Source organism: Ammospiza nelsoni, chromosome 8, assembly GCF_027579445.1.
Source record: "Ammospiza nelsoni isolate bAmmNel1 chromosome 8, bAmmNel1.pri, whole genome shotgun sequence".
NCBI classification, from domain to species: Eukaryota; Metazoa; Chordata; class Aves; order Passeriformes; family Passerellidae; genus Ammospiza; species Ammospiza nelsoni.
Window position 1 is genome coordinate 12,084,777 of NC_080640.1, and position 26,022 is coordinate 12,110,798.

At 46.6% G+C, this 26,022-nt stretch overlaps 1 protein-coding gene across 1 annotated transcript in view; it reads left to right on the forward strand.

The window, feature by feature from the left end:
* The window catches only part of SH3PXD2A (SH3 and PX domains 2A), a 230,729-nt gene that overhangs the window by 25,678 nt on the left and 179,029 nt on the right, over nucleotides 1-26,022 (forward strand). The window contains exon 2 of the mRNA XM_059477426.1: nucleotides 13,789-13,869. Coding sequence (XP_059333409.1) covers nucleotides 13,789-13,869 — 81 coding nt within the window. The remainder of the gene's footprint in view (nucleotides 1-13,788; nucleotides 13,870-26,022) is intronic.

Genomic DNA, 26,022 nt, shown 5'->3' on the forward strand with positions numbered 1-26,022 from the left:
TGGGACACAGCCATGCAGCCCCAGCTGTGCTCTGGTCTGTCCCATCCAGGGCAGTCCTGGCCTGTCTGAGACACTCCTGCAGAATGCTGATGGGGCTGTGGTTTTGCCCTGTGGTCAGCCACGTCTCAGGGCTGGTGCTTATCCTGTGCTGAAACTACCAGTCTGCTCTCCAACCGGCCTCCTTTGCTTACCCTCAGGAGCAATTTGCATGGTTAAAGGGAGGAGAGACTGTGGGAGCCTGCTGGTGTCTCTCTGGCACCCAAGCCTGTGGCTTTCTTGTCTGCTAGAGCTCCTGCCATCATTTTGTGTGACTTTGTCCCTTCCATCAAGTGAAGGCAGCCACAGGGGCTGTGTCAGACAGGATTTGGGATGCCTTGTGGAACACTTACTCCATGTTTGCTGCTTCCAGTGGAATTTGGTTGACTTGTGAGCAGATTTTTGCCCCAGATTTTGGTTTTTTTCAACCATGGAATCTATTCTCCTGGCCCTGGAGTGGTGGATCACCCTGCTGCTCCAGCTAGAGGATGTCCAGCATGTCCATTCCTTCTTCCTGAGGAGACCAGGGCAAATCCTGGAGCTGGTGGCCCAGTGGAGTTGCTGAGGGCAGGCCCTCACGTTTGACTGTCTACATCTGCTGGTGTGTGGGCAAGGATTTGTTTTTACCTGTGAGCATGCAGGTGGAAGCCAGCTCCCATCAGCAGCCTGCACACAGAGCTGCAGAAGGAGGCCCTGACCCCGAGAGCTTTCCTGGCACCTCGTGGCAGCCCCTCTGCTCCTGCCACAGGGGTGTGTGGAAGATGGAAAGGGAAGGAATTCTGCTGGAGCATGGGAAGCTTTTCCTGTCAGCAGAGCCCACCCATAGCACCCATCTGTGAATCCAGTGATTTCACATCCATCTTTGTGTTGTTCCAAGGCAACAAGTGTTTCATATTTAAAGAGTATTAATTTAATATTGCTGAAGCCTTAAGAAAAGGCACAGTGGGCCAAGTCCTGCTAGTTCTGCTTGCATTTCACAGGGCTGAGGAGGGTGAGATTTGATCCTCTTTGGATGTACCTCTACTGGAGGGGCTGTTGTGGGGGAGAGGGAAGAGACAGGGGAATTACAACATTGGAAATAAAAAATCCTACCTCTGCCAGAAGCCCTTTTGCAATAAGACACTTCAGGGTGTGAGTTAAGATGCTGTAATTCACACCTCCTGCATTTTGTGGCATTCAGCCCACTGCTTCATGCCCTGCACAGGGGGGTGAGGGATTTCAGCTCAGCTTGCCCCCTGGCCAGAGGTGGCTGCAGGGTTTGTCTCTCCCTGCTCTTTGCCTCTCTGCCTTGTGGTGCATGGCAGTGCTGCCTCCAGCTCCTTCCTGTTTGGCGCTTCATAAATTAGAATTTAGAATCACTCTGGGGACCCAGGTTAAAAACTTTGCATCTTTTGAATGAGGATTGGAGTCAAATCCTTATTTTTTTAAAAGGGTCAGGCACATGGAAGTGTTACATCACTACCAGTGGTGCTGAGCCAGAGCTCATGTGCCCAGCAAAGATTTGGGGCTCTTCGTGTGAGTGAGCTGACTCAGCCAAGCTGCTTTGGACTGATAGTGCTGCATCATAGAGGAGACACAGGTTGGTGTCAATTTGGGCATCTCTGCATCATCCTTACTGTACATCCACCTTAGCTTCAGCTTGTAGGCATTAGGTGTCTGCCTGGATTTGTCTCTTCCTGCAGGCAGAGGAAGAGGCACCTCGGGAGATGGATGTGTACCCTTGGCACCTACCTAGACAGGGATCTGAGATGAGTAGCTTTGGCCAGTTTGAGATCCCAGTGTAGGGTTGTATAAAGCTAGGACTTTTTCTCCAAATTCTGCCTGGCAAATTCCTGCTGTCTCCAGGTGCTGATGTGTTGAGTGCAGCTGTATTAGTTCTTGAAAGCCTGCTGTTACAGTCAGTGATATTTCTGGGCTTTGGGTGGACATTTCAGCAGATTTAATAGAGTTTCTGTCTGTGCAACATACATAATTCCCTTTAAGTGGCTAAGAGTGGGAGAACATTCAGCCTTGGGAATGAAAGGAAGAGCTTTGTTTATTGTTCTCAAGCACTGTAAGCCCTGAATTTGACAGAAATGTAAACTTCTAAGTCTTTTTGCTGATTCATGTTTTATTAGTGATTTTGATAGAACATATAATATGGGCATGGCCCTTAAAAGCTTATTTCTAATGGGGCACATGCTGACTTGCAGCCACATACCTTCCTTCCAAAAATGAGTAATTCCCAGGGTATGTGAGGTTTTTGCCTGATCTATGAAACAAGAAGGAATTAGTGTAGCCACTGCCACCCTGGCATCTCTGACAGAAGCTGCAATGCCAAACAGCAGTGCACATCTCCAAAGATGTGGAGTTTTTTATGGGGAGAAGCTGTGCAAGTGACAAAGCCCAGCTTAGACTGACTGGAAATCCCTGGGAGTGTTCTTCACCCCTACACTGAAAGAGTCCAGGCTCACTGCAGGAGCTCAGGTGGTGCTTGTGCCAGGCCATGGGGCTGGATTTGGTGAGCAGATCCTTTGGCAGTATGGTCACAACTGCTGATAATCACCACCCACCCTAATTCAGCATTCTTTTAGGGGCCCATCTCCTTTGTACCCTATGTACAAACTGCAGAGAAGCAGGTTGGGTTGGTGGGCAGTGCAGGTCAGTAGGACAGCTTTCTCCTCTGGCTGCAGAACAGCCTGGAGACTCATCTCCCAGCTCCTCAGCTGGGGCTGAAGCAAGGCAGTGGCACTGTCCTGTCCAGCAGCCATCCCTGTGCCCAGCAGTTAAAGAGCTTTTCCTACCTTCAGATCCTTATATTTGCAGGGTTTAAAGGGGGCAACATTTTGAGCAGAAGTACCCAAAGCCTGGTATTGCTCTGGGCTGGACAAAGCAGCTCTCCCATCTCTCCCATCTCTCCCATCTCTGTGGATCCCGGCAGGGTGGAGCAGTGCTCGCTCCTCCCGGAGTGCTGGAAGGTCTGGAAGCTGCTGGCCATGGCTCAGTGTCCCTGTGTCTGTCCCTGTGTGTGGGCCAGGTTGCAGAGCTGGAGAGGGATGGGTTTGCACTGCCTGTGACAGTCCTGCATGGCTGGGGCTGGAGAGGCTGTTCCTGCAAATGGGAAGGCAGGAAGCCAAGCGTGGGAAAAGGAGGGAAAAGGAGGATGGTTGTGAGAAGAGTAGGAGGGAAGGAAAGGGCAGAGACAATAGTGCAGCTTAGCAGAGAGGCAGTTATTGAGGGTGTGAGGATTTGGCACAGCATCTTCCTGTAAACCCTGAAGGTCCACAGGAAGAAGGTAATTTTGTGTCTGATTGAGTGCCGTGCCCTGCCGGGAGGGAATCCATTCTGCACAGGACTCTTGCATCAGTTTTCCTGGTTTGGCCAGAAGGCCGGGGGCTGAGGGCTGGAATAAGGAGGGTGCTCCGTGTTTGCCTCTTAGGCATTTTGCAGTGCAATTCAGTCATTGTTTGCAAGACTAGGACACAAAATCATTTTCTTCTTTCACTCTTCTCCCCACTAGAAACAGATTTCTCTAAAGCCTGAAGTCAAAGGTCACTACAGTGAAAGACATTTTTCCAGTGACTTCAGCATTGCATCTTTCAGGGGATGTGGAAATTTGTTCCCTTTTTTCCAGGAATTGGTTTTACATTGTCAGAATTGTTCTGTAAAGAACAAGTATGTTCATTATTTTATATTTTTATAGATATATATAGATGTAGTCATGCAGTATAATTAAAGATCTATGTGCATTGAACATTTGCAGAATGGTGTTTATGTTTGGAGGATAGCTCCTTTTTTTCAGTTGCTCTTCTATAATTTTGCACTTAAAATGCAAATACAGTTTCCCTGCCCATGGCAGGGGGGTTGCAACTAGATCATCTTCAAGGTCCTTTCCAATCCACACCATTCTGTGATCTGTCAGCATGTTATGCTGGCAGTTCTGGAATGCTTTGCTGGTTGATGTTGATTTCACCTCAAGTTTTATCCTTTAGTCATGCATGAAAAACGTAGCTACACAAACAGGATAGAAACTAGAAGAGTTTGTTTCAGAGTTGTTTTTTTTCACACTTAGAGTACTGTGCCCCTCAGGTCTGGCTTTGTGAATCTGAGGGTCTCTTGGTTTACATGAACTTTTTATTTCCCTCTACTCAAAATGAGAAGAAAAAAAATCCCACTATTCTATGGCAAAATCCCAGGAGATTTCCATTATTTGGACTAAGAATGTCCCAGAGCTTTGTCATTGTTCTGGAAGGGCCTGGAGGAGTTTTGCTCGTTTTCCCAGGCCCTTGCTTTGCTTTTCCAACCGCTGCATCTGGGGGTCATACGTAAGGTTACAAATCAAAGCCGGAAGATTTGCATGCTAATATAAACTACATGCAAGTGTTGCTGCAGAGCAGGAATCCTGGATGCTGGGAGCCAGAAGGGAGGCTGGGCTGTAGCAGCAAGGCCTCTGTGCAGCCCCAAGGCAGCCAGGGCAGGGAGCGCTCGCCCTCTGGGCCAGTGAGGGTCTGTAGCTGCAGCAGAGCCGCTCTGGGGCTGTGTGAAACGGGCTGGGCAGCACCACGGTGTGCTGTGTCTGCATGTGCCCACAAGCTGTGCCTGCTCCAGCACTGAGCATGAGCTCCACAGCTGGGGAAATGCATCAGCCCAGGCCTGCTGGTACAGGGTAGAAGGGCCCTTGTCCTCAGAGAAGAGAGGTGCTCCAAGAGAGCTCCCACAGGCACAAATAACTCGGTGCAGAGGTGGTTGACACATGTAGAAAACAGCAATTTCCAGGTTGTATTTTGCCTCTCTGTCTTGTCAATCTTGATGCACTTAACAGTAGCAAGCAGGTTCTTGTTAGTTCTTATTTGACCAAGCTATTCCTGTATCCCTGGCCCCAGGGCACTCCATGACAAAGATCCCTTTGCCTGAAATATGAGCAGAGCTCTGCTTGTCCTATTTTGAACATCCCTCAAGTCAATTCCTCTTGTGCCAAAATTAATTCAGCTGCTTCTCTCATAAGCCTCTTCAATTTGGCAGCATCCTTCTGATACTTTACCAATCTTGCTTTCATGTGAGGTTTGATCCAGCACCATGAAGGGAATTAAACTCTTCCTGTTGGCTTCTGTGAGTCTAATGATGCTGTAATGGCAGTCAAAATCAGATGCAGGTTGTACCCATTTGGACCAGGATTGGATTTAATATACAAACATTGCCCTTGTCTGAATGATCATCATTGCTGATGACAGCAGAGTGATCTCTTACAGCTGAACATTGCAAGATGTGGTGTAAACTGAGGAGTGATTTTTGAAACGCTCATGTCTGCCTCAATACTTTCTTGTTAAAATTCATTTCAGTTGAAGGAGGATGAAGCCAGTTTTGAGTCGGTTTTTAAGATTTGTTCCTTGGTAGAGAAGAAGGACAGGGGAATTAAGTAATTTCATATTGGAAAGTAATTTTTTTTAAAGTGCTGTTTCCCCTTGGTGTCTGTTGTTTTCCTTGCAACTGACATCATGATGTAGGACCTGAGAAGTGATTGGCTTAGAAAAACCTCCACCTCACTTCCCCATCCAGCACTGGCCCCGAGGACTTCACATTAAGCTGTACTCTTTGGGGGTGATAGGTTTTATTTCAGAACAATTTCAGATACAAATAATTCTCTAAAACCAGTTCAGTGAAATTGATGTAATTCCTGTATTCAAAATTGGTCAGGGAAACTTGGGGGATTTAAAATTCATGAGTCTATTTTGTCCATTGATTGTTTCTTTTTCCAATTCTCTTTTCTTGAGTGGAGATTTTCTTCTTCCACCAGGAAATGCTCATATTTTAGGGTTGTCATGAAACACCAACCATCTGCTGAGGAGAAGGACACAAGCATTGAATTAAAATAGTTTAAAAGTCAGAAGGCATTCAGATTTAAGAGGCAGTAAGCTGAAAAATCTTTACCTCCAAGTGCAGCTCTATTATTTTTGTTTGCTTGCCTTGCACAGTCTCTTTCAGACCTGGGTAGGGTATTTGAGAAGGCCACGAGGGAGGCAGGTTTCACAGAGAGCCTGTATGTACTTGTTTCCATTTTACATTTGTCACTCTAAGGTTCTAATGCATCTAGGCTTAGATGTTCTATTTTCTAATAACCTGACAACTCTTAAAAGGCAGAAACTGAGTCTTGTGGTTAATCTGCATCACAAATAGTTCCATCACACATGGAAAGTAAATGTAGGTGGATTGAGACAGACTGGAAACAGAAATATGAGTCCTCATTGTGCTCCTCACAGATGCTCCCTCTCCCTCATGTACGCATGTAAATGTAAAGGGTGGATGCTGTCCACTTCCTTTGTCTCCTCCCCTTGCAGGGAAGCTGCTCATCTGCTTTCAGAAACTGGGAAGTGGTAGTGGAGAAGTGACTAGTCACTACTAATGCTGTTTCTTTTTCTCTTTCTTTAAGCTGCAGCTGTTGGATATGCTGGAGTTAAGATAGCCTTGACAGGTCTTTGACATGACCCAGGATATCAGTTAAGAGCAAAAAACCCTGCTAATGCAGCACAGATACTGCATGTCTGCAAGAATCAGACACATCATATTCTGCTCACACACCCCCAAGGATGAACTTAAATGAAGTAATCAAACAAGCCTGGCAAGAGGCTCCGAGGTGGTTTGTAACCAAGCTGCAGGGCTCCCAGCTGTTCCAGTTCTGCAGCTCTCTGGTCAAGTTACTGCCACAAATCATGGGTGCAGATTCCACTTTTTACCTTTTTATGCCTCTCATGGTCATTTGCATGGCCGTGCAGAGAAATACAGCAGGGAGGTTTTCTGCTTTTGGCTTATTGCTCTGAATGTGTGGGACAACTCAGAATCTTCTTAGCAGGAAGATGCTGGAGAGGCCTGAAGACTGTTTAGAAACTCAAGCTGGCAAATGCCAAAAACCTGAGGGGTGAAGTGGAGACTAAATCAGAATTTGAACTGTGGGCTTTAAAACCTCATCAGTGCATGAGAAAAATATGGGAGGCTAAGTACTGTCTTATTCTGCCTGTGTGACACGACGAGCTGGATTCCTCATCCAGACACAGCTCTGTTCTGTGTCTGGTCTGTCCCCCTGGAGCTAGGAAACCAGCAAAGTCATCCAGCCAGGTGCCTCCATACTCCAATGAGTTCCTCTTCCTGTGTTCCAGGGATGTCTGCTGGCTGGCTCGAGGCAGTTGTTTGCTATTCTCATTTGTTTTTAACTACTGGGATCTGGCAAAGAGAAACAGATTTCACCCTGGTTACTGCTCCACCAAGAGGAAGATCTGTGCTCAGATAGGTTGCAGTAGTGATGTGGTTTTCTAAACTAGAGTGGGCCCGGTTTGAGTCTTGAGAATATGACTAGATTAGGAGCTGGAAAGGAGTTTGTTTTTTTGTGTACTCACATCAGATTTGGTGTGATATGGCTGAAAAGAGAGGCAGCATTAATCCTTTTACACTGTAGCTTAGAGGTGAGACAAGATCCACAAAAGAAATGTGGAGAAAGGAAAACTCTCGTATCTCCCCCTCCCTGTTTTTTTTTTTCCTTCCCCCTCACTTGTATGTTTGACTGTTAATTAGCTTGCAAATAATGATGGAAACTGGAATTGCTATGTCCTGCTTTAGTTGCCTGTGTGGTGGCTGCTCACAGATGAGAACTGGCAAATGCTAGAGCTGTTCAGTTTGCTCCCTCCCAGCATAGTGTGACTCAGCTTTGCTTCCAAGACTTAGGTACGTGCAACATTTGTCCATGAGACCCCTGGGTCATTTTGTCTTTTTCTCAGTTACATTTTCCCCACTGGTAATGGAAACACGAGCTGGGTAGAGGGGTGTCTGTGAGAGCACATCTGGTGCATGAGAAAGCCAGATGCCCCACACCTGTGTGCAGCCCACATCAGCCCCTCCTTGGGACTGCTCTGAGGCATCCTGCCCTGGCAGCAGCCACCCTGCAAGGACCTTTCCTGTCTGGGGCTCCCTGGGTCTCGTATTTCTTCCAAGTCTCATCTCTGTTTCTCAGCTCAGTCTTCAAAATCCTGGAGTGAGAACAGCTCTGGAGTGGGTTTGAAAATAGCTCTTCCTTGGCTCTGCACCGAGGTGAGGTACCTCAGAGACCATAGTGCTGAAAGGTGACCTCATTGCATGGCACCAGTTGTGGACTTACCACTGGCTTGGGGCTGAGGGTCTGACTTCACCTCTGTGGGAATTTCCCAGGTCTCACAGTGATTTTTAGGGCCTTTTGGATGTTAGTGAGCTGGGCAAGAAGCCTGTGCTGTGCTGAATCCAGAGTCAGATGTGATCCAAGCCAAGTGAAGGCACAGGTGATGTGTGCATGAGCTTACACTCTCTGTGTTTATTCCTGGAGCATTCCACCCTTCCTGTTGCCACACTGGCCCTTGTGTAGGGCAGAAATTGAGGACGCTAGGGCCCCTTATCCTAGGGAAACCCCAGTTTCCAGTGTCTTACAGGATGGAGGAAGATACATAAAATCCACTAAACTGCATCAGGAAGCTGAACAGCTTTGCTGCTTTGGTCTTGTGGGTACCAAAATTGCTGTCCCTAGGCTGATATCACTTCAAATCTGGATCTGGGCCAGCACCAATTTGTGCTCATCAGCACACATTTGACATTAAAAGGTTATACAAACAGTGAGTTGGTGCAGTGCTGTACTCTGGTAATTTAGGGCACAAATGAATGTTGACTTTGCTGCAGTTTAAGTTGTTTTAATGCAAACCCTGCCAGGTAAATGAAGCAGCTGAAATTGCTGCAAGCCTTGCAGGAGCCGAATTGACTTTGCATGGAAGTGGAGCAGGGAGCATTCACATGCTGAGCTGTGCTGGTGGAAAGCTTCCAGCTCACAGGTGGTGATAGCATCTGAATACAGGGAGAAGGTGTATGTTTTCCAACTCAAACCTGATTCATAGGAGGATAGACATCCAACACTTAAACAAGTGTCTTTGAAGAAGGTGACATTTTCCAGGATAAAGGGAGATCTCACTATGGATCTGCACACAAACTGCACCATAGTGTTGTCTTTTGCATTCACAGAACTCTCTTAATAGCTGGTGTTTACTGTAATGACTTATTAGAGGTTAACAACACCCTCTCTAATGTGTGCAGGGATATTTCTGGTTTCTGCTTTTCAGTCTTCCCTTTGCCAATCGCTCTTGTGTTTGTCTATGTTCTAATCTTGGTCTCGTCACACGACCAGTTTCAGACATTTGACTTCCACTCCAGCTCATCTGGCTGTAGACAACAAGATGTTAACCTCTGAAAAACAATTGAAAAATAGGTCACATGAGAATAACCTGAATTTGTTACCTCTGGGGTTTGTGCTGGCTAGAGCTGGATATTTTCCAGTGAAAACAAGACAGTCAGTGATAAGGTCATGCCCAGTGACGTTAGAGTGGCTGTGTTTTGTAGTAGGAAGTCATCTCTCCTCATTGCTTGTGTAGACAGTAAAGGGAGAGCAATGACTTCAGTTTACAATAAATTTTCGGCTCTCTGGTGGGCAAAGAAGTTTCCCAGAGCTAGAATTAAACAGCAATAATTAGCAGCTGATAAAATCCCCCTGGCACCCTGTAGGCACACAGTGTGTGGTGACTGGGAGTGGGGCTGTGGCAGAGCCCCATCCCCAATGGGCACAGCTGTGAGCAGCACTGACAGCAACGAGCCATGGAGTGCCCAGGGGCACTGACCAACCACCACAGGGAGCAGAGGGCACACAGGGGCAGTGCATCAACATGAGGGGATAAAAGGTTGGGCTAAAGAGCAAGGAGGGCAGACACTTGAAGCCTTCTGAAATGGTAGGATGTTATTCTTTGTGGGTTGAAGCTTTCTGAAATTGTATGGTGGTACTCTGTGTATTGTGGCTGTCTCAATGTGACATATGCTGGAAGAGCACCCTGCACCTTCTTTCATAAGCCATGAATATTAAGAGCTACTTATCAAGCTCAGTTCCTGATTAATATTCTACAGTCTTTCAAGTCAGCTTCTTGTTTCTCTGAAGAAGGATTTATTTAAAAATATAATAATACATCAAAAAAAGACTGGACTTGGGAAATTAAAATGTGAATATTCCTAGTGGCTGGAGCACCCAATGGTTGTGCAATGAGTTGTTTGTAATTTCTATTTCAATTTTCATTCATTGTTAAGGACCTTTTGTTAAAGATTTTTAAGGTGAAGCATTTGAATAGCATTTACATTTTTACTCCTTTATGGTTATAAACATGGCAGATACATAAAACAGGTCTCTTTGCCTTTAGTAATTAATTACTGTAGTAATTTGGAATCTCAATTACAGTTTAGTTGTGTGTAGGAAAACACTGTGTGTACATGAAAGAGCTTGCTCCCAGGCATGTAAGCTACTTTGATTTTATCTTTTTATCAAGACAGAAAGTGCCAAGGAGCCAGGTCTCTCTCGTGGGCAGGACCAGCTGCAGGTTGGAGTGCTGCCTTGTGTGGCTCAGTTTTGGGGAGTTGCTGGATGCCACAGAAAGCCTTCCCTTGATTCTGCAGAAGGCTGAGAGAGCAATGCTGGCTCTAATGGGTGTTCAAGCCTCGGGTGACTCTCCCTATTTATCTGATATTTCCTGCTGCCTCCTTGTCCCCTTGCATTTGCATGGCCCTGGGCTCCCCCAGGACTGCTTTTCTCCCTCTCTCTTGGGACATTGTTGATCACATTCACAGCAACCCATTTTAAGATCTGAGGAACAAATAAATATCGTGAGGTAAGCTGATGTAATGTTTGCTGCTCATGAAAAGGTTATGCATCTGACCAAGGCAGCAGAAGCAAATAACTTCCAAACTCAGATCTCTAAGGAAGAGAAATGTGATGTCTAAGGCTTCTGAAACCTCTAGACCTTGCATTTATAACATGGCATTTTACAAATGTTTTTCAAACCCCATTATTTTAAATGGTGGCTTTTGGGAAGCAATTTGATTTGGGCAAACAAGCAAAAAAGATCAATAGCTGATTTAGGTTTTGCACCTGTCTCCCACCAAGTAGATTTTGAGCCCACTGGTTTTTCACTTTACATAGCACCAGGTTATGATTAAAGACTTTTCTTGCTTCTGCTATAATCTTTCCTTGAAATAGAAGTCAGTGTATCTGCATGCTGCCCCATCCATTACTTACTGGGCTTGAGGAGACTTCAGGCTCAAAAAGATTTAATTGCTGTCCTAAATGTGCAGCAAAATCCTGGCTTGACTGAAGTCAGTGGCAACTTCATTCCCACAGAGCCTGAATTTCAGATCTGGGCAATGTCTGTACTGTGCAGTGGGTGCTGCTCTTACACCTGTTCCCTGCACCAAATAAATCCAACCTCTTGCCCAGAATATCCCTGTGCACCCAACTCTGCCCCTCCTTGTGTCGTGGAGGCGTTGTGCCACTTACTGCACCACCAAACTGGAATCTTAAAGCAGGATTGACTTCTGCTTGGATTAGGTTTTGAACAAGCAGACTTGTAGGCTGTTAAAAATTTCAGGAACTCACAGTTTCTGTGGGTTCTGAAGAGCAGCACAGAGAAGCCTGAAGTGCCATGAAATTCAAAGTGCCTGGATGTCTGTGGCATATGTGTTTTGTTTCTAGTTTCTGAAGAAAAGATGCATAATGAATGAAAAATTATAATCTTTATTTACATGTGCAATATGTTTCTCCTCCTGTCTCAGTCCCTTTGTGAGAACTCAGGGCCAGAATTACAGTATCTGAAGTTGCTTTTGGAGCCTATTCAGCTCCCATCTGTCAAGATCTGTTTTTAATCCAATGGGTTTTCCATCTGAAAGTAGCTGTTGGATAGAGGATAAGTAGAAATATTTGTGTGTGAATTAGCTCAGAGTGAAGCTACAAACTTTTTTTTTTCCCACAACAAACACGTGGAAAAATATTCTTCAGTGTAGTGTGGCTGGCCTGAAAATTGGCAACAGCAGCTTCCTTCCCAGGCTCTGACTCCTCTGCTTTGACTGTGTGGGTAAAATCTTTAAAGGGGACCTGAAATCTTCATTTCACAGACTTGTCTCCCCTCCATGCAGCAGGGCAGGGCTGATGTCACCCTTGTGTATATGGGCATTGCAGGAAGGAGGTCGGGTGGTTTGGTTTTCCAGGAGAATTATGAGATGCAGCAGAGTAACCTGGGTTTGCTGAGAGTCAGGCTCCTCCCTTTGTCAGCCCTGATGGTCTCTGCCCTGGTGGGAAGAGCAGATATGTTTGGTACAATCATGAGAAAGGCCCCAGATCTTAACAGCCTGTGCTCAGCATCTCCAGTTGTTGAATGCCATGAAACTGGGCTGCAGGAGATGGGAGGCAGAATGCCTTGGGGACTGAATGTGGTTGTAACAGGCAGAGAGGGAAGCAGGGCTGCAGGATCTCTGTGGTTTCTGGGAGGATACCTCTCCTACTGGGAAAGAGGAAGAAAAAAACATCCACTGGTGGTCCTTGGAAAAGTGTTGTCAAGGCCAATATTCAACACCCCTGCAGGGATTTTCATGCAATAATTTTTATTGGTAAAAACACAGAAGCAATTGAATCAGTAGCTTGGAAGATGGACTCGTGTCCTGGGGGAGGTGGAGAAGGAGGTGATGCTTATCCATCCTCCATTGCTGGAGACTGAGAGCTTCACTTCTGCTTCCATGGCTGAAGGGGCATCTCCTGCTGCAGTGCTGTGGCTGAGGGAGGAGGAATGCTTGCCTGTTTCCTCTGCCAGATCGTTATCTCAGTCCATATGTGACACCTGGGAATTGCTTTGAAGGCCCAGGAGCTCTCCTAGCTGTGATTTTCGTTATGCTGATGTCCATGGTCGCCCTTAATAACTCCATCCTGTGTTTGTTGAAGTCTTCTTGTGGATCTGTCATCAAGGCAGCAGGACCAGCATTGACCTGAGGGCAAGTGTATGAGAGCAGAACCTAGTGTATTTGTAACTTTAAAAAAAAAATATCTTGGAGATACCAGGGTCAAAAGCAACGTTTTCATGTTTTGTGTGTGTGTTTATATGTGTATGTACAAGTTTGCGCGTGTGTGTGCAAATCATTTTTATCACAACTTCTGGCAAAACAGTGTTTCTGTAAGAGAATTGTTTTGGGGATGGACTAGGGCTGGGCAAGGGAAATCCTGGGCTTGTTCCAGGTTTCTGTTGCTGTTTCCATCAATGCAAGGAAGCAGTGTCGCTCTCACTGTCCAGCTTTACATCCCCTGATGTGACTCAGCAAGAGCTGTGTGCTCTGGCAGGGTTTTGTTTCTGTCACACACGTATGGGTGTGAGTGAGCAATGGCTGTAATTGCACAGCACCTGGGGAGCTGCCTTTCCTTTGGATTTCCTGTGGAACCAGAGCCACTCCTTGCTTGGGAAGGGTGGCAGCCACAGCTCCATACTCAAACCTGGAGCGTGGGGCTGGAGACCAGCACCCCCTGAGGAGCTGTTGCTGCAGGGGTGGAATAGCTCACCCAGCCATGCCTGTAGCTGGCCCTGGGACCCTCCAAAGAGGACACAAGGCAGGGTGTGCTACCACAGACCAGAAAATGTGGCGTCCCTCAATTAGAGCTTTTATCCCAGGCAGAGCCAAGTCGGTGGGAGCTGCTGATGGGGATGTGTGGGAGAGCACTGAGTGCTCCCCCAAGACTTGTGTTGGAGGCTGCAACAGGCTTTAATTTAGGCTAGTCCTGCTCCCAGGGCTATATTCCTCACTGTGAGTGGGAACAGCCAGTGAGATCTGAAATTAACCTCTGTTGGCTGTTCTGCCTTTGCATGTGTCCTGTGCTTCCTGGCCCAGGCTGATTTGTGTTTTCTTTTCCCTGAACAGGTCTATATCATCAATGTAACATGGTCTGACCTGACTTCCCAGATCATCTACAGGAGATACAGCAAGTTCTTTGACCTGCAGGTAAGTCTGTCCTGTCTAACATAAAATATTATTTCTTCTCATGCTTCTAGTCATGTTTTCAGCTGGGCTAATAGTGCCTTTAAATAAAGCTTTGTGCTTGTTTGGTCTGTTACATGTCATGATCTTGAAACTTTTCAGACTCTGCCCTTGTAGGGTATAAGATAAGTGGGTGGTATGCTCACAGTGAGTAACTTGCAGTGTAAAGACATTTAAAGCTGACATTTTCATGAATGGTTCCTATTAAAGAGGAGATCTAATTTTAAATACTTCAGATGCACTTAAAACAGAGAGAGCACTACATTTTGGGCCCCCAGAAACTACTTACCCAAGTAACTGAAAACAACAGAGCTTTTGCACACTCCCACAGCAGTTCAGTAACAGAGATTGCAGTGGAAACTTTGCAGTCTCTCTTCCTAACCATCTCCCCAGCCAGCCAGTGTCCTGGCTCCTGCTGTTTTGTACAGCTCCTTCCCTCTGTTCTGTGCCTGACTGTTTAGATTTCATCAAAAGCTTTCTTGCTGGATAGCTGCTGACCAGGGTTTGAAACCAGGAATCAGCTGCTTCATTTCTGGTAGTGCTCCCAGGTGCCTGCATGGGTAGGGGGAGCTTTGGGGCTGGTGTTCTGTTTGGCAATAATCCAGATCTGATATTTTTGTACCATTGTAGCTTTGTAGGCAGCAATACTAATTGCCTGGGGTAAAAATAAAAGCTGTGGTTTGGGACACTCTTGAACTTTGGGGGAAAGGTTGATTTTTGGCCTGGAGCTTGTGTTTGGAGCTGGGCTGAAGTTACAATACCAAGTGAGTCCTTATGGTCAGTATTGAGGATGTAGCTGACTGTGCTGTGTCCTGAAGAGTAACACTGAGCCTTTTTTGTATGATAAATTAGGGAAAAAAGGGTTCTTGCTTGGAGTATCTCAAAGAGCTCTAGTTTCATCTTTGCTCCTCTTTATTTCTGGTACATGGAAACCTGAACTCTCTAGTCTGTTTTGTAAGCTGTATCAGTTATTATGGCCTCCTGGCCTTTTGGGTGAAATGTGACCATTTCTACAGCCAGTCCTAATTTCTTTTTGCTGTGTGGCAGCAAGACAAGAGAGGGATGTTCTTAAGCTTCCTTTTGTGCCCATCTCCATTTCTAACTGGGCTGAAGTGGCAGGCCTGCTAGTCCCACTGCTGCAATTGTATGTCAGCATCTTCTCTGTGTCTGCTCTACCTGCTAAAGATACCTGCTCCATAGTCACAAACATTTCTTGTCAGCTTGCAAACTGTGGCCAAAACTGTTTCTTTCTTTTTCTCTCTTCTTTCTCTTTTCACCCCAGTTCTGTTTTCATGTATGTGTTGTTCTGGGTCTCCCGGCCTTTCCTGGTAGGTTTGAAAAGTTCCCATCAAGTGTGGAGTTATCAATGGGGTTAGTGTGTTGGACAGGAAATGATGTCTCAATCAGGGAGTGAGTCCTGAAAGGTCCCATTGATAAGTGCAAGGGGGCCTAGCCAGTGGAAAACTCCTGCTTGCATGACGCTTCTCCCCCCACGAGAAAATACAACAAGAAAGTAACAAAATTCCCTTCTTTAACCCTTTTCCCTCCCAGGGATCTCTGTCAGGGCCAACGCTGCATGAGCAGTGTCAGCCCCTTCTTTAGCTCTTGCAGAGTGAGGTGCAGAGTTACAGAAATTGAGGTTACTCAAGATTTGCACAGTCCTGCCATGTCTCTGTACTGTGTCCATCTGTGCCTCAGTTTCCCAGCTGTGAGATGGGGACAAGGCCCTATGTGCTCAGGCTGCCATAATGTGCTTTTAGACTCCCAAAGGTGATAGGTGATTTTTTATTTATCCCCTCCTAGTACTCTTTCTGGATTTTTGATTATGCCTGACCATCTCTTAGGTGAGGCAAAAGAAACTGCTTTGGATCTTGAATAGAAATTTGTGTTTCCAGCTCTAATGAATCCTGCAAAGAGAGTTGGAAAAGTAAATGAATGCTAAGGGGGACTTTGAGCAACCCTTTCATTTTGGGAAATCTATGGCTTGATGTGCAGAGATTCTTGCTGAAAGAGAAATTAGCTCCAGATCTTGGGATGACTTGTGCTTTCCAGATTTTTGCTGGAAGCTTGAACTTCTGACCCAGCACTGGTTGAACGTGGGGTTTGCAATCTCATACCGTGCATGGTAAGGTGGTCTCAGCATAATCAATCTTCTTTGATAATATCCCTGCTTATCCCCATGTGGCACTTCTGGAGAGAACCAAGCAAATTCTCAGGGAGTGATGCTCAGCCAACTCACGGGCACCACTCATGTCCAAAACAGCTGGAGTCCACAGGACTCTGCCAACTGCACTCACCCTGCTGTGTCACCAACAGAGCTGCACTTCAGGGCTTCTGAAGGCTGCACGTGTCTGCTTTGCTCTTGACTGCAAGTGGAGGAACAAGGGCTGACTTGTAATGACTTAATCAGGGCTGCAGTGGCTGCCATTGACAGTGACACTGGATCCCACCCATGGGGAAACCCGGGGGCTGCCCAGGAGCAAGGAGGGAGGAATACAGATAATTAATGTCACTACTCCATTTTCATGTTTCTTTAAAAAAGAGCCCACCCTTCCCCAAACAGCTGTCTCTGTGGGAAGTGGCTCGGTGGTTTTGAGAGCTGCAGCATTAGTAGAAGCTGCATTTTTTTAAAACACTTATTTGCAAATTCTATTAGGCACTGCAGGCAATAAGAGGCTGCTCTGTCCCAAGGATTCAAATCCAAGGAGAGTTTGGCTGTGCTATTTCAGCAGTGCATATGCTTGAATTGGGAGTCAGGTTGTTTTTCAGTTTAGTAATAGGGCAGTAAGGATGGTCATACCAGAGGATTTGTTTGCCCCACAAAGTTGTTAGAAGTACAGCAAACAGAACCCAAAGCAGCAAACCAAGTGTCAGCTCTGTGCTGCTTCAGTGAGGGCTGGATATCTGTAAACACAGATTTTAAATTAAATTAGGGTATTGCTGCATCATTTAATTGTGCAGCCAATCACATCTGCTCCTGAGCATGGGTCCAATGATGGCAGCAGAATACATGTGAGTGCCAGTGTTTCAGTAAATAGGATTGAAAAGATTGAATTAACTCTGCAGAGATGAAAGCACTACTATAAATTGCTTGTCAAATCCAATTATCTGTTGTCTTTCACCCTGGGGAGACATTTGCACCTGAGCACCATGTGGGGTCAAAGCTATCTCCTAATGTAATATTTTGAATGTAGTTTCCTTGCCTTTGCCTGCAGTGCAGAATGGAGGAGCATGAGGAGAGTGATGTGAACATCACCTGTCAGTAGTGCTGACCAGTGTCTCACTGGGACTCGTTCCCTGGATGCTGCTTGAGGTCTTCCATCATCATTGATGGATTTGCTGGTGGTGGTTGCAGGATTCTGTCCTGAGGGGATAGTTCAGTAATGCTGCTGTTGTCCCCAAAGGAGCTGAGAAAGGACAGCAGGGATCCTTTACTGGGATAGCAGGGATAACTCCTGGCATTTCCACTGTGCAGGAAAAGACATCTGCAGATGTAAGGCCTGTGTTTTTCTTGCTGGAAAGTGCTTTTGGGGGCTGTTAGCAGAATGGGGATTTGCAGCTGAGTGCTTGCAGTTAGAGCATGAACAGGACCTGCCCCTCAGCAGAGGGACCCGACCCTCTGCTCTGTGAGGATGGCTGGGTCTGTGTGCAGAGCTGGGGGAGGAGCCTTTCTCACAGCAGGTGTAGTGCAGCTTTCTCCAAGGTGGAACACAGCAGCAGGATTCAGCAGCATGCCACCATCCCACGTTGTGTGTTTGGCTGTGCAGGAGCGGAGCAGCATCGCCAGAGCCGCAGCAGGAATGACGGGCAGGCAGATCTCAACCTCCCCACACAATGACACACTCAGGAGGTTTGGCTGCAAGGAGATGTCTGAAATGTCACAATATTGAAAAGGCAAATAAACAAGGCTCTGTTCAAGCACTGGCTCTGTGTATCAGCAAAATATTATCTGCCCAACGTGGTTTGCTGATCTAAGCAGGTTTTCTTCAAAGTAGCGCAGAAAGAGGAACTCACTAGCAGCCAATTAGAGCATTAAAAAAATAAAGACTATCAAGAATTTTATTAGGAAGAGTAAAGACCTGTAAGTTGTTTTCATCCAGATGATAAAACATCAAGAGCTTCATTTGTTATTTCTTGGGTCGTCCTGATTGTTTATAGTCCTATAATGAAGTAACGGAGCACTGGAGATGACATTAAACAAAAATGGTAATATAAAAAAACTAGTAATTGCAGTTTGTATCTCTGCTTTTCTTAGACTGGAGTTCATGTAAATGCTGCTGCTATTGATTGTTCTCCTGTTACACTATTTTGTAACAACATCCCTTTCTCCATTACCCCAAGCTGTACCAAATAGGGTAGTGTCCACTCTCATTCCCAGTTTGATTGTAACTGTGCCATGTGCCTGGATTTCACTGGGTCACTATGATTTGAAACAGGACCTGGTGGCTTTGGCATGCAGGCTTCCTGGGACAGAGCAAAGAGGAAATTCTGTGATTCTGATGGAATTGTGTATATTCACTCCAGTAGTTAGTCAGGGTTAATTGCCCAAGTGGAGACCTACAGCCCTAATTTTGGTGGTCCAGTGCAGTCTAACTCAGTAATGATTGTTTTTGTAGGGCCTCTGATATTTCATGTTGTTTGTGCTTTTAGCTCTGCAGGAGCAGTGAATGGAGAAGTTCAAGCATGCCCTAAATTTAGCAGTGGTGAGGAGTGTAGGTAAGAATGCAATGGGGCAAGTGTTCTCCTGTGTTTGCAAATGCTGACTCCTAACCCAAACCCACCAGGCCTCTAGCAGGGTGAGCAGTCTCCCACTGGTCTCCCCAGCCATCCAGAGCAGTAGGGTCACTCTGCAGTGGGTGATTGTCTCCTCTGCAGGTGCCACCCTGTGCAGAGCTCCTGCTGGCGCTGTGGGAAGGGCAGGGAGGGAAGGAGGGCTGCTGCTGCTCCATGCAAGATGCAGCTTGCCCCTCTCCAGCGTGGGAGGTTTGTGCTGAAAGGATTCCCAGCCTCTGACGAGCTCAGGGAGTGTGTGTGCATCTGAGGGTGCCCAAGGAAAAGGGCAGGAAAGCTGGGGGAGCAGGTGGGGTTGAGTGGGACAGGGGTGGAACAGCACGGCAGGTGTTGCTGCATCAGGCTGTGGTGCAAGTGCACAGTGAAATTGGCGTTTGTCCTGCTGGGTTCTGCATGTGCCTCCCTCTGCTCTGGGCTGTGCTGGCCTTGGCCAGCGTGGTCTGGGTTGCAAGGATCACATTTCCCCTGTTCCCATTCCCTTGGTGTTCAGCATCCTGGCCCTGCTGTAGATGCTGAGACCTGCTGTGAAATCCTTCTCCAGACCAGGGGCCTGGCTCCATATCTGACCCGTCAGGTTCAGACCCATTGCTTGGCTTCAGGGACATCCTTGATAATCTTGGAAATGTGGGGATGGAGTTACTGCAAAAACAGTTGGGTTTCATTTATAAACAGCTTCCTTAAGAGCATTATTGAAACTGAAACAAGACTGGGAAAATTCAGAGGAAATCTGAACATGGGTCTGTCAACACGTCTGTTCCCAAAGGTCAGTGCTGGCTCCTTGGGGAGAAATGGCACATCCTTTCTTCTGAGTAAACACAGTTGTTTGCTGCTGTTATCCCAGACAGTGCATGGGGAAACTTGCAGTGCAAGGTTTGCAAGGGATGCAGAAAACCAGATTTCCAGCAGGAGCCCTGCACCATCTTTGAGGACTGACTGTTCCTCCACTGTTTTGGCAGCTCTGCTGGAGCTCCTGGTGCAGCCACGCTTGCAAGACTCGGCTTCAGTAGGAGAGACCCCTCAATGCTGCTCTCAGAAAAATAGCCCAGCAGCAAGCTTGTAACAGGCCTTCCCAGGGGAACTGAGATGCCCCTGGGAAAAAAATAATAGCTGACATAGTTATTGAGCTGAGAATGGTTGTCTCCAGTGATTTAAAAGCTATCTAAATACCATGTGTCCTTCTAACCCTCAATGCTTTAGGATACCAACTGGCTTGGGGAAGTATCTTTGTGTTCAATGAATACATAGAATTGTTCATAATTCTAATTTCCATCATTATTTAAATGTTTGCTTGGGCAAAACAATCTGTTCAGCTTCCAGTATTTGTTTTTAAAGAGACTTTACACGTCAGACGAAGATGAGGGCCATGATGAGGAAATGGCAAAGTGCCTGCCAACCTACAATAGAGGTGCACTGAGTGACCATGGCAAAGAACCCACAGCTGAGGGCGTGACACAGCCTATGGGAACCCTCCCTTTTGTACTCCTTCACTTGGGTTCTGTTGGAGCACAAAGCTGACACTTGAATATGGCCCCTAATCTGCAGCATGGGAATCTCCTGCAGGGTGGCTACAGGGAAATACTTGCTGCTCAGCACCGATCCACCTCTCTGAACATGGGTGACCTTAGAAAGAGATGGTGACGTAGCCAACTCCTCAGGGTGTGAGTAGTTGGCAGCAAGGCAAGAACAGAGGTGATACCCATGCCACTCTGTCTGTGTGTGCTGGGCTGTATATATAGCTAGGCAAATGAGTTTTGTTTGTTTGGGGTTTTTTAGGAAATATTGGGAGCATCACAAAGTTGTTGACTTCTTAGCTGTGTCCTTTTTACTGTATGTGGTCTGCCTCTAGCAGGCACTGAGAACAGTGAAATTGGCCAAAAGTGTTATTTTCTGGAATTATTCCCTTGCTTTCTAGAGTTTTGGTTTGTGTAAGGGGCTCTTACCATCCCCCACTTATTACTAGCTTGGAGACAGTGAGGATGTTGGAGGACCTGTGCTGTGGTAAGGGCTCTCCTGGATACAGCCACAGAGAGGAAAAGCAACAAGTTTTTCCTAATGAACTGAATTGACTTATATCAGTTGTGGAGGACTCAGACTTATTTTCATGGCTGTTGTTTGCTTTACATGTTAAAAATCCAGTGTATTTGGAGCATGAGTCCTTGCAAGGTTGTGGTGCTAATGGAAATCTAAAAATATGCCTGAAGTTGCTAAAAATTCTGAATCATGGTGGAAGGATTTGATATGAGCCCAGATGGGCTGGTTTTGTGCTTGGACAGTATCTCATAGAAGGCATTATGCAGAATCATGATAAAAACTGGGCTAAAAGCCTTTCTTCATCAGAGTGCATAAAGGCTCAGTGTATACCTCCTGTTTTATCCCTTCTCCATCTCCATTATTTTGCTATTGGAACCTCTCCTCATAGATCTCTACAACAGGACTTTAAGCTCAGCCTTGGGAGCAGCCCTCTTGTTTGTTACCCTTGTTCCAGGTTTTGTTTGCTGGAACAATAAAACACAGGAGAGTGGTTTGGCTGTGGGACCAGCCCCAGCCAAAGCTGCAGCTCTGGCCCTCACACAGGCAGCAAATTCTCCAAGTGCCTCTTTATTAGCATATTTCCTCTTACCAGAGATCAAGATCAACCCTTTTATTTATTTTTTTTTTCTGGAACATCTGTGTGAAAATTAAATTCCTTGGCAGGATTTCTCCATGGCCTTTTTTTCCCTGAAGCACCCAAGCCCCGAAAGCTCAGGCATGACAATCCCACCCCCTGCACTATGTTGTCGCTCTCCCCTAACCGTACTCAGCTTTCAATTATTTATACTGCTGGAAAATTGCATGGAGTTCACACCCCCAGCCCTGAAACACAATTCTGCTTTTGTGCAGGGAATACAATCCTTCACTTTCATTAAGTGTGTGGAGACCAAGATGAGAAGTGCCTGTTGTGTTCGCATCCCTTGGCTCGCGATGAGAGGAGCCGGTTGTTTTCGCAAACGTCCTAAATAGCCCTGGAAGGGTTACGGGGAGTTTATTTACATTATTGCATTTAAGTGCAAATAGAAAATTGCCCAGCCATAATGGAAAGTTTATGCAGGGCTCTGTCAGGGCTCTTTTCCATGTCACCTCACCCGTGCCGGCTTTCTGCTCTGACAGGCTCAGATGTGGGAAGGCCTCGTCTGGAAGGAGCAGTAGCTCTTGGTCCTGTCACACCATGCTTTGCTTACAGGACACAGAAAAGCATCAGCTGGCATCTCTTCCACTGTGGACTGTGTACAGTCCTGCCTGCCATAGGGAAGGCTCCTGATCAGGTTCACCCCAGCCTGATTTATGAGCACTGGGTGCTATTTGCTTCTTCCCCATAGCATCTGAATGACTGATCTTTTCACCATCAATGTATGGAGCATGAAATCAGCAGTTTGTTTGCCCCCTGTTTCCTTCCTGTTTGCCTCGAATCACAGCATGGTTCTCCTTTTCTGCAACCAGAGCAGTTTCACATCTCATTCAAGTGCAAGTATTCCCACTGCAGAACCGCCTCTTGCAATTTCCACTTCCCTCCCTTCAGGGGAAGCATTGAAGTGGGGCGGTCAGGGCAGTAAAACGCACAGAGCTGAGAACACACACGGCGAAGTCACGCAAAAAGCAGGGCTAGTGATGCTCTGGGGAAGCACAGCTTTGTGCACACTCCTTCCTGGGTGCCCTGTTTCAGCAGCATTCAGCCAAGCTGAGGGCTTTTTCTCCGCTTTTTGCTTTTTCATTTTAAAAGGAGAGTTCTGGTCTGTCAGATATGTGCGGGAAAGGAAGGATTTGAATTCTTACAGCACATCAGATCCTTTGGCACTGACCTGGCTGACAGCCTGCTGAGTCCACACCTGCCATTGAACATCGACCCTCAAAGTGGCCATAACTAAAGTTTTTTTAAGCTATCTCACCTGGGACCCTCTGAAGATGCAAAGACAGCAGAGCAAAGAGTTGCAGGCCCGCGAGGAGGTTTGCACTTCAACAGGTCGCTGACAAGTTCTTGATGGCAGGAGCTGTGAACGACCTCACAAAGGACTAAGCAGAGCCTCAGAAAAGCATCACAGTGTGTTTAAGATAATTTCTGTAATTCTGTAGTACAAGCAGAGCTCTCTATTAAAGCCATTCTTGAGGCATCAGTGTTGATGCAGGAGTGCCTCTGATTCACCAGGTCAGTCAAGGGCAGATCCTAATCGATTTAGTGGTGCTTTTGCAAACAGAGGTAACATCAGAGCCATGTGTCTGGGTCATTTGTTTTTTAAAGGGTGTGTTAAGAAAACCAGTGAGACTTGCTGAGCTGCTCCCTTCAGCCAGGTGTTTTGAGAGAGGTGAAGGACAAACCGCGAAAACACTGTGAAAGAGAGGGGAAAATGCCAAATGGGAAGAAATTAAAAAGCAAACCAGGAAAGGACTAAGTAAAATGATAATAGGGGAAAAATTATTTCAAAGGGCTAGGTTGATTTTGATGATAAAAGTTTTGTCTTAGGAGGGAATACACCTTATCCACCTGGACCAAAAAATTATTTCACAGACTTTTCCTTTTATCTGGCTAAACTCTGCCTTTTGACAGCCCAGTGGGAATGTTGTGGCCTCTCTGTCGTCTGGGAATGTTTGACATCCAAATCCAGCTTTTGCTAGTCACTACAGTGATGTGCTGCTGCTTGAACAGAATTGGCATGGGTCTTCCTGGTGAAGAAAGTACGTTGTGGGATGGCACATGCTGCACACCTGTGTCCTTGTGACAAGTCCAGGTTGTCTGGTAGTTTTCTGGTGTGTTGGTAACTGTTGGTGCAGCTTTGCAGAAACCTCTGTTGCCTTGTGCAATGCTCAGTGTGTTACTGTGCTGGGGGTTAGAGGGTGCTGGTTGCTTGCACGTAAGGGTAGAATTCAGCATTTGGTGCTTCAGGAGGTGGTAGAGATTCATTTGCCATTGGATTCTGGGAATAAGGTGGATGGAACAAGTGATGTGCTCCATGAGGGTGGTCCCTGGCTATCCTTGTGTGAAGGGAAAATTTTACAAAAGGTGCTTCCAAGGTAGACAGAAGTCCTACGAAGTTTCGGGTTGGTTCTGGGTGTGGGAGAGCCCAGGATTATCCAGCTGAGCAGGGGTGTGCTGTGAGCTGCAGGAGCACTAGGGCTGTCAGTTCCTGTATGTTGTTGTTAGGAAACCTCATGCTGAGTCCTGTTCCACTCTTAGGTCAAAATATATTTCATTGCCTTAATGTGGAAATGTTTTTTGTGTAATTAGGAGCTTGGAGTCTGTGGTGTGGAAGAAGGAGGGGGGAACTTCTGGTGTGGCAGGAAGGTTATCTGGAAATATCCACCCATAGAATGGGGGCTATAATCAGCCCTTCTGGAGAAAGTTTTTTCATTAATATTTGTGAAATGCTTTGAAGTCTATGGTTTGGAGTGTTTTTAACAGAGCCAAATGTTAGCTGTATTACAGGAGCTAAGCCAGACCGTAATGATCACGTTCCCTCTCCTCTCCCTGAGCCCCCAGCCATTTCTGACAGGGTTTGGTGAAGAAGTGAAACATCAGCAGAGTGACCAAACAGAAGTTAAGTGCTCAGCAGAAATATAAATAGTGTTTTTCATTCTTGGGATTATGTCCTGGACCTATGGAGTCTTGTGGTTGGAAATGGAATTTGTAGAAGGGATGAGGAATTTATTTCTAAGCTTGTACCATGTTACCCCAGTTGGTAACTGGTTTAGGGTCCCTCTGAGTTAGGATGCACTGGTGGCCTTTGGGTGATTACAGTTATCCTGTCCTGTCTCCATGGGAAGTCACCTGGGTGAGACTGGGGTGCTGGGATGGGAGGGAGATGTGGCTGTTGATGGAGTGCATGGTGAGCAGGGCAAAAGGAGGAGGCCCCAGAGCAGGATGCAGGAAGAGCTGGGGTGATGAGCTGCTCAGCTCTGGCTGCCCCTAAATGCCCCTTGCTCCATGCCTGTCCATTTCTTAACAGCACTGTGTCTGCCCTGTCAATAACAGAATCGCATTTGCCTTTCGTTTTGATTTCTGGTCCCTGCTTGGTGATGGCATTGGTGCCAGCAAGGATCATTCTTTTTCATGTGAAGGAACTGGGGGGATCAGTCCATGCTATGTCCCCAGAGTACCTTGTGGATGAGATTGCAGCACAGAGGCAGCAGGTAAATGGATGTGCCAGGAGTCATAGGGTAAGGACACATCCCAAAGAGTGAGTTACTCTTACAAAATTGTTCTCTGGGCTTGCAGGCATTTGCTCTGGGTGGCAACTAGGAATATCTCATTAGCGTGACCTGGTGTGTCATGTGTTCAGACACAACCTACAGCTCTCCTGGCCAGCTCTGGCACTCTGGCTTGTGATGCATCTAGTCCCTAGCCTCACCCAGGGCTAGGCTGGGATGGCTTCCTGCCTCAGGGACTGCATTGCTAATCTTTGAAGATTTGAGGTGCCCAGACATGCCTGGGTATGGGGGAGGCTGCTCTGCGTTGTTGTGATGGTTCTCAGCTGGGTGAGAAAGGAGAAGTCTCCAGCCCAGAGGCAGAGCACACCGTGTTGTGTGCTAGCAGGGATGCTGGCAAGGTGGTTTGGCAGAACAGAGGTGCAGCACCTCGCTCAGAGCCCTGGTGTTTCTAGAGATCCATCGTCCTTCGAAAGCACCCTCTGATCGTGGAGCTCAGAGCCAAGGCTGACCCAGCCCTCGCCTCTGATCTCATCTTCCCTCCAAGAGTCCGGTCCCTGGAAAGATGCGGCTCTCCAAGAAGACATTCCAGGGGGGTTTAATCACTGCACTCACTCCAGCCCTGCTGCACTTGTGGTCTCAGCACCTGCTGTTTCATTTAATGAGCAGCAAATGGGAGGCGTGGGCTGGGGGAAGAGAGAGCAGCACCCTGATGAAGTATTTGCTGCCATGTAATGTATTTTATTTTGGGTCCGGAATGGAGGCCATGAGGAACATTTTCCAGAGGGCTCCATAAACCACCTCTGTTCACAGGGTGATTATTTGAGAAGGGAGGGGAGTGTGGATTTAAATCGGTGCTGCTAATTTCTGCAAACAGACACATTATTTTTAATTCATACTCCAGACTCCCTCCACCCATGGCTTGATGTTGGGAGCTGTGAATTTTCCATGTCATTACGAAGTCCCTCTATAAAAGAGAGCCCTTTAAATATATTTCAAAAAATTGATTTCAAATACACCAGGCTCTCAGATAAGTCAATATTCAGAATGCAAAACTAACTCTTTCCTTCCCTTATAGTAGCCTGCTCATTTATTTGTATTTCTGTAGGACATAGCAGCTCTGAGCAGAGGTACATCTGTCTGGTGTTAGGG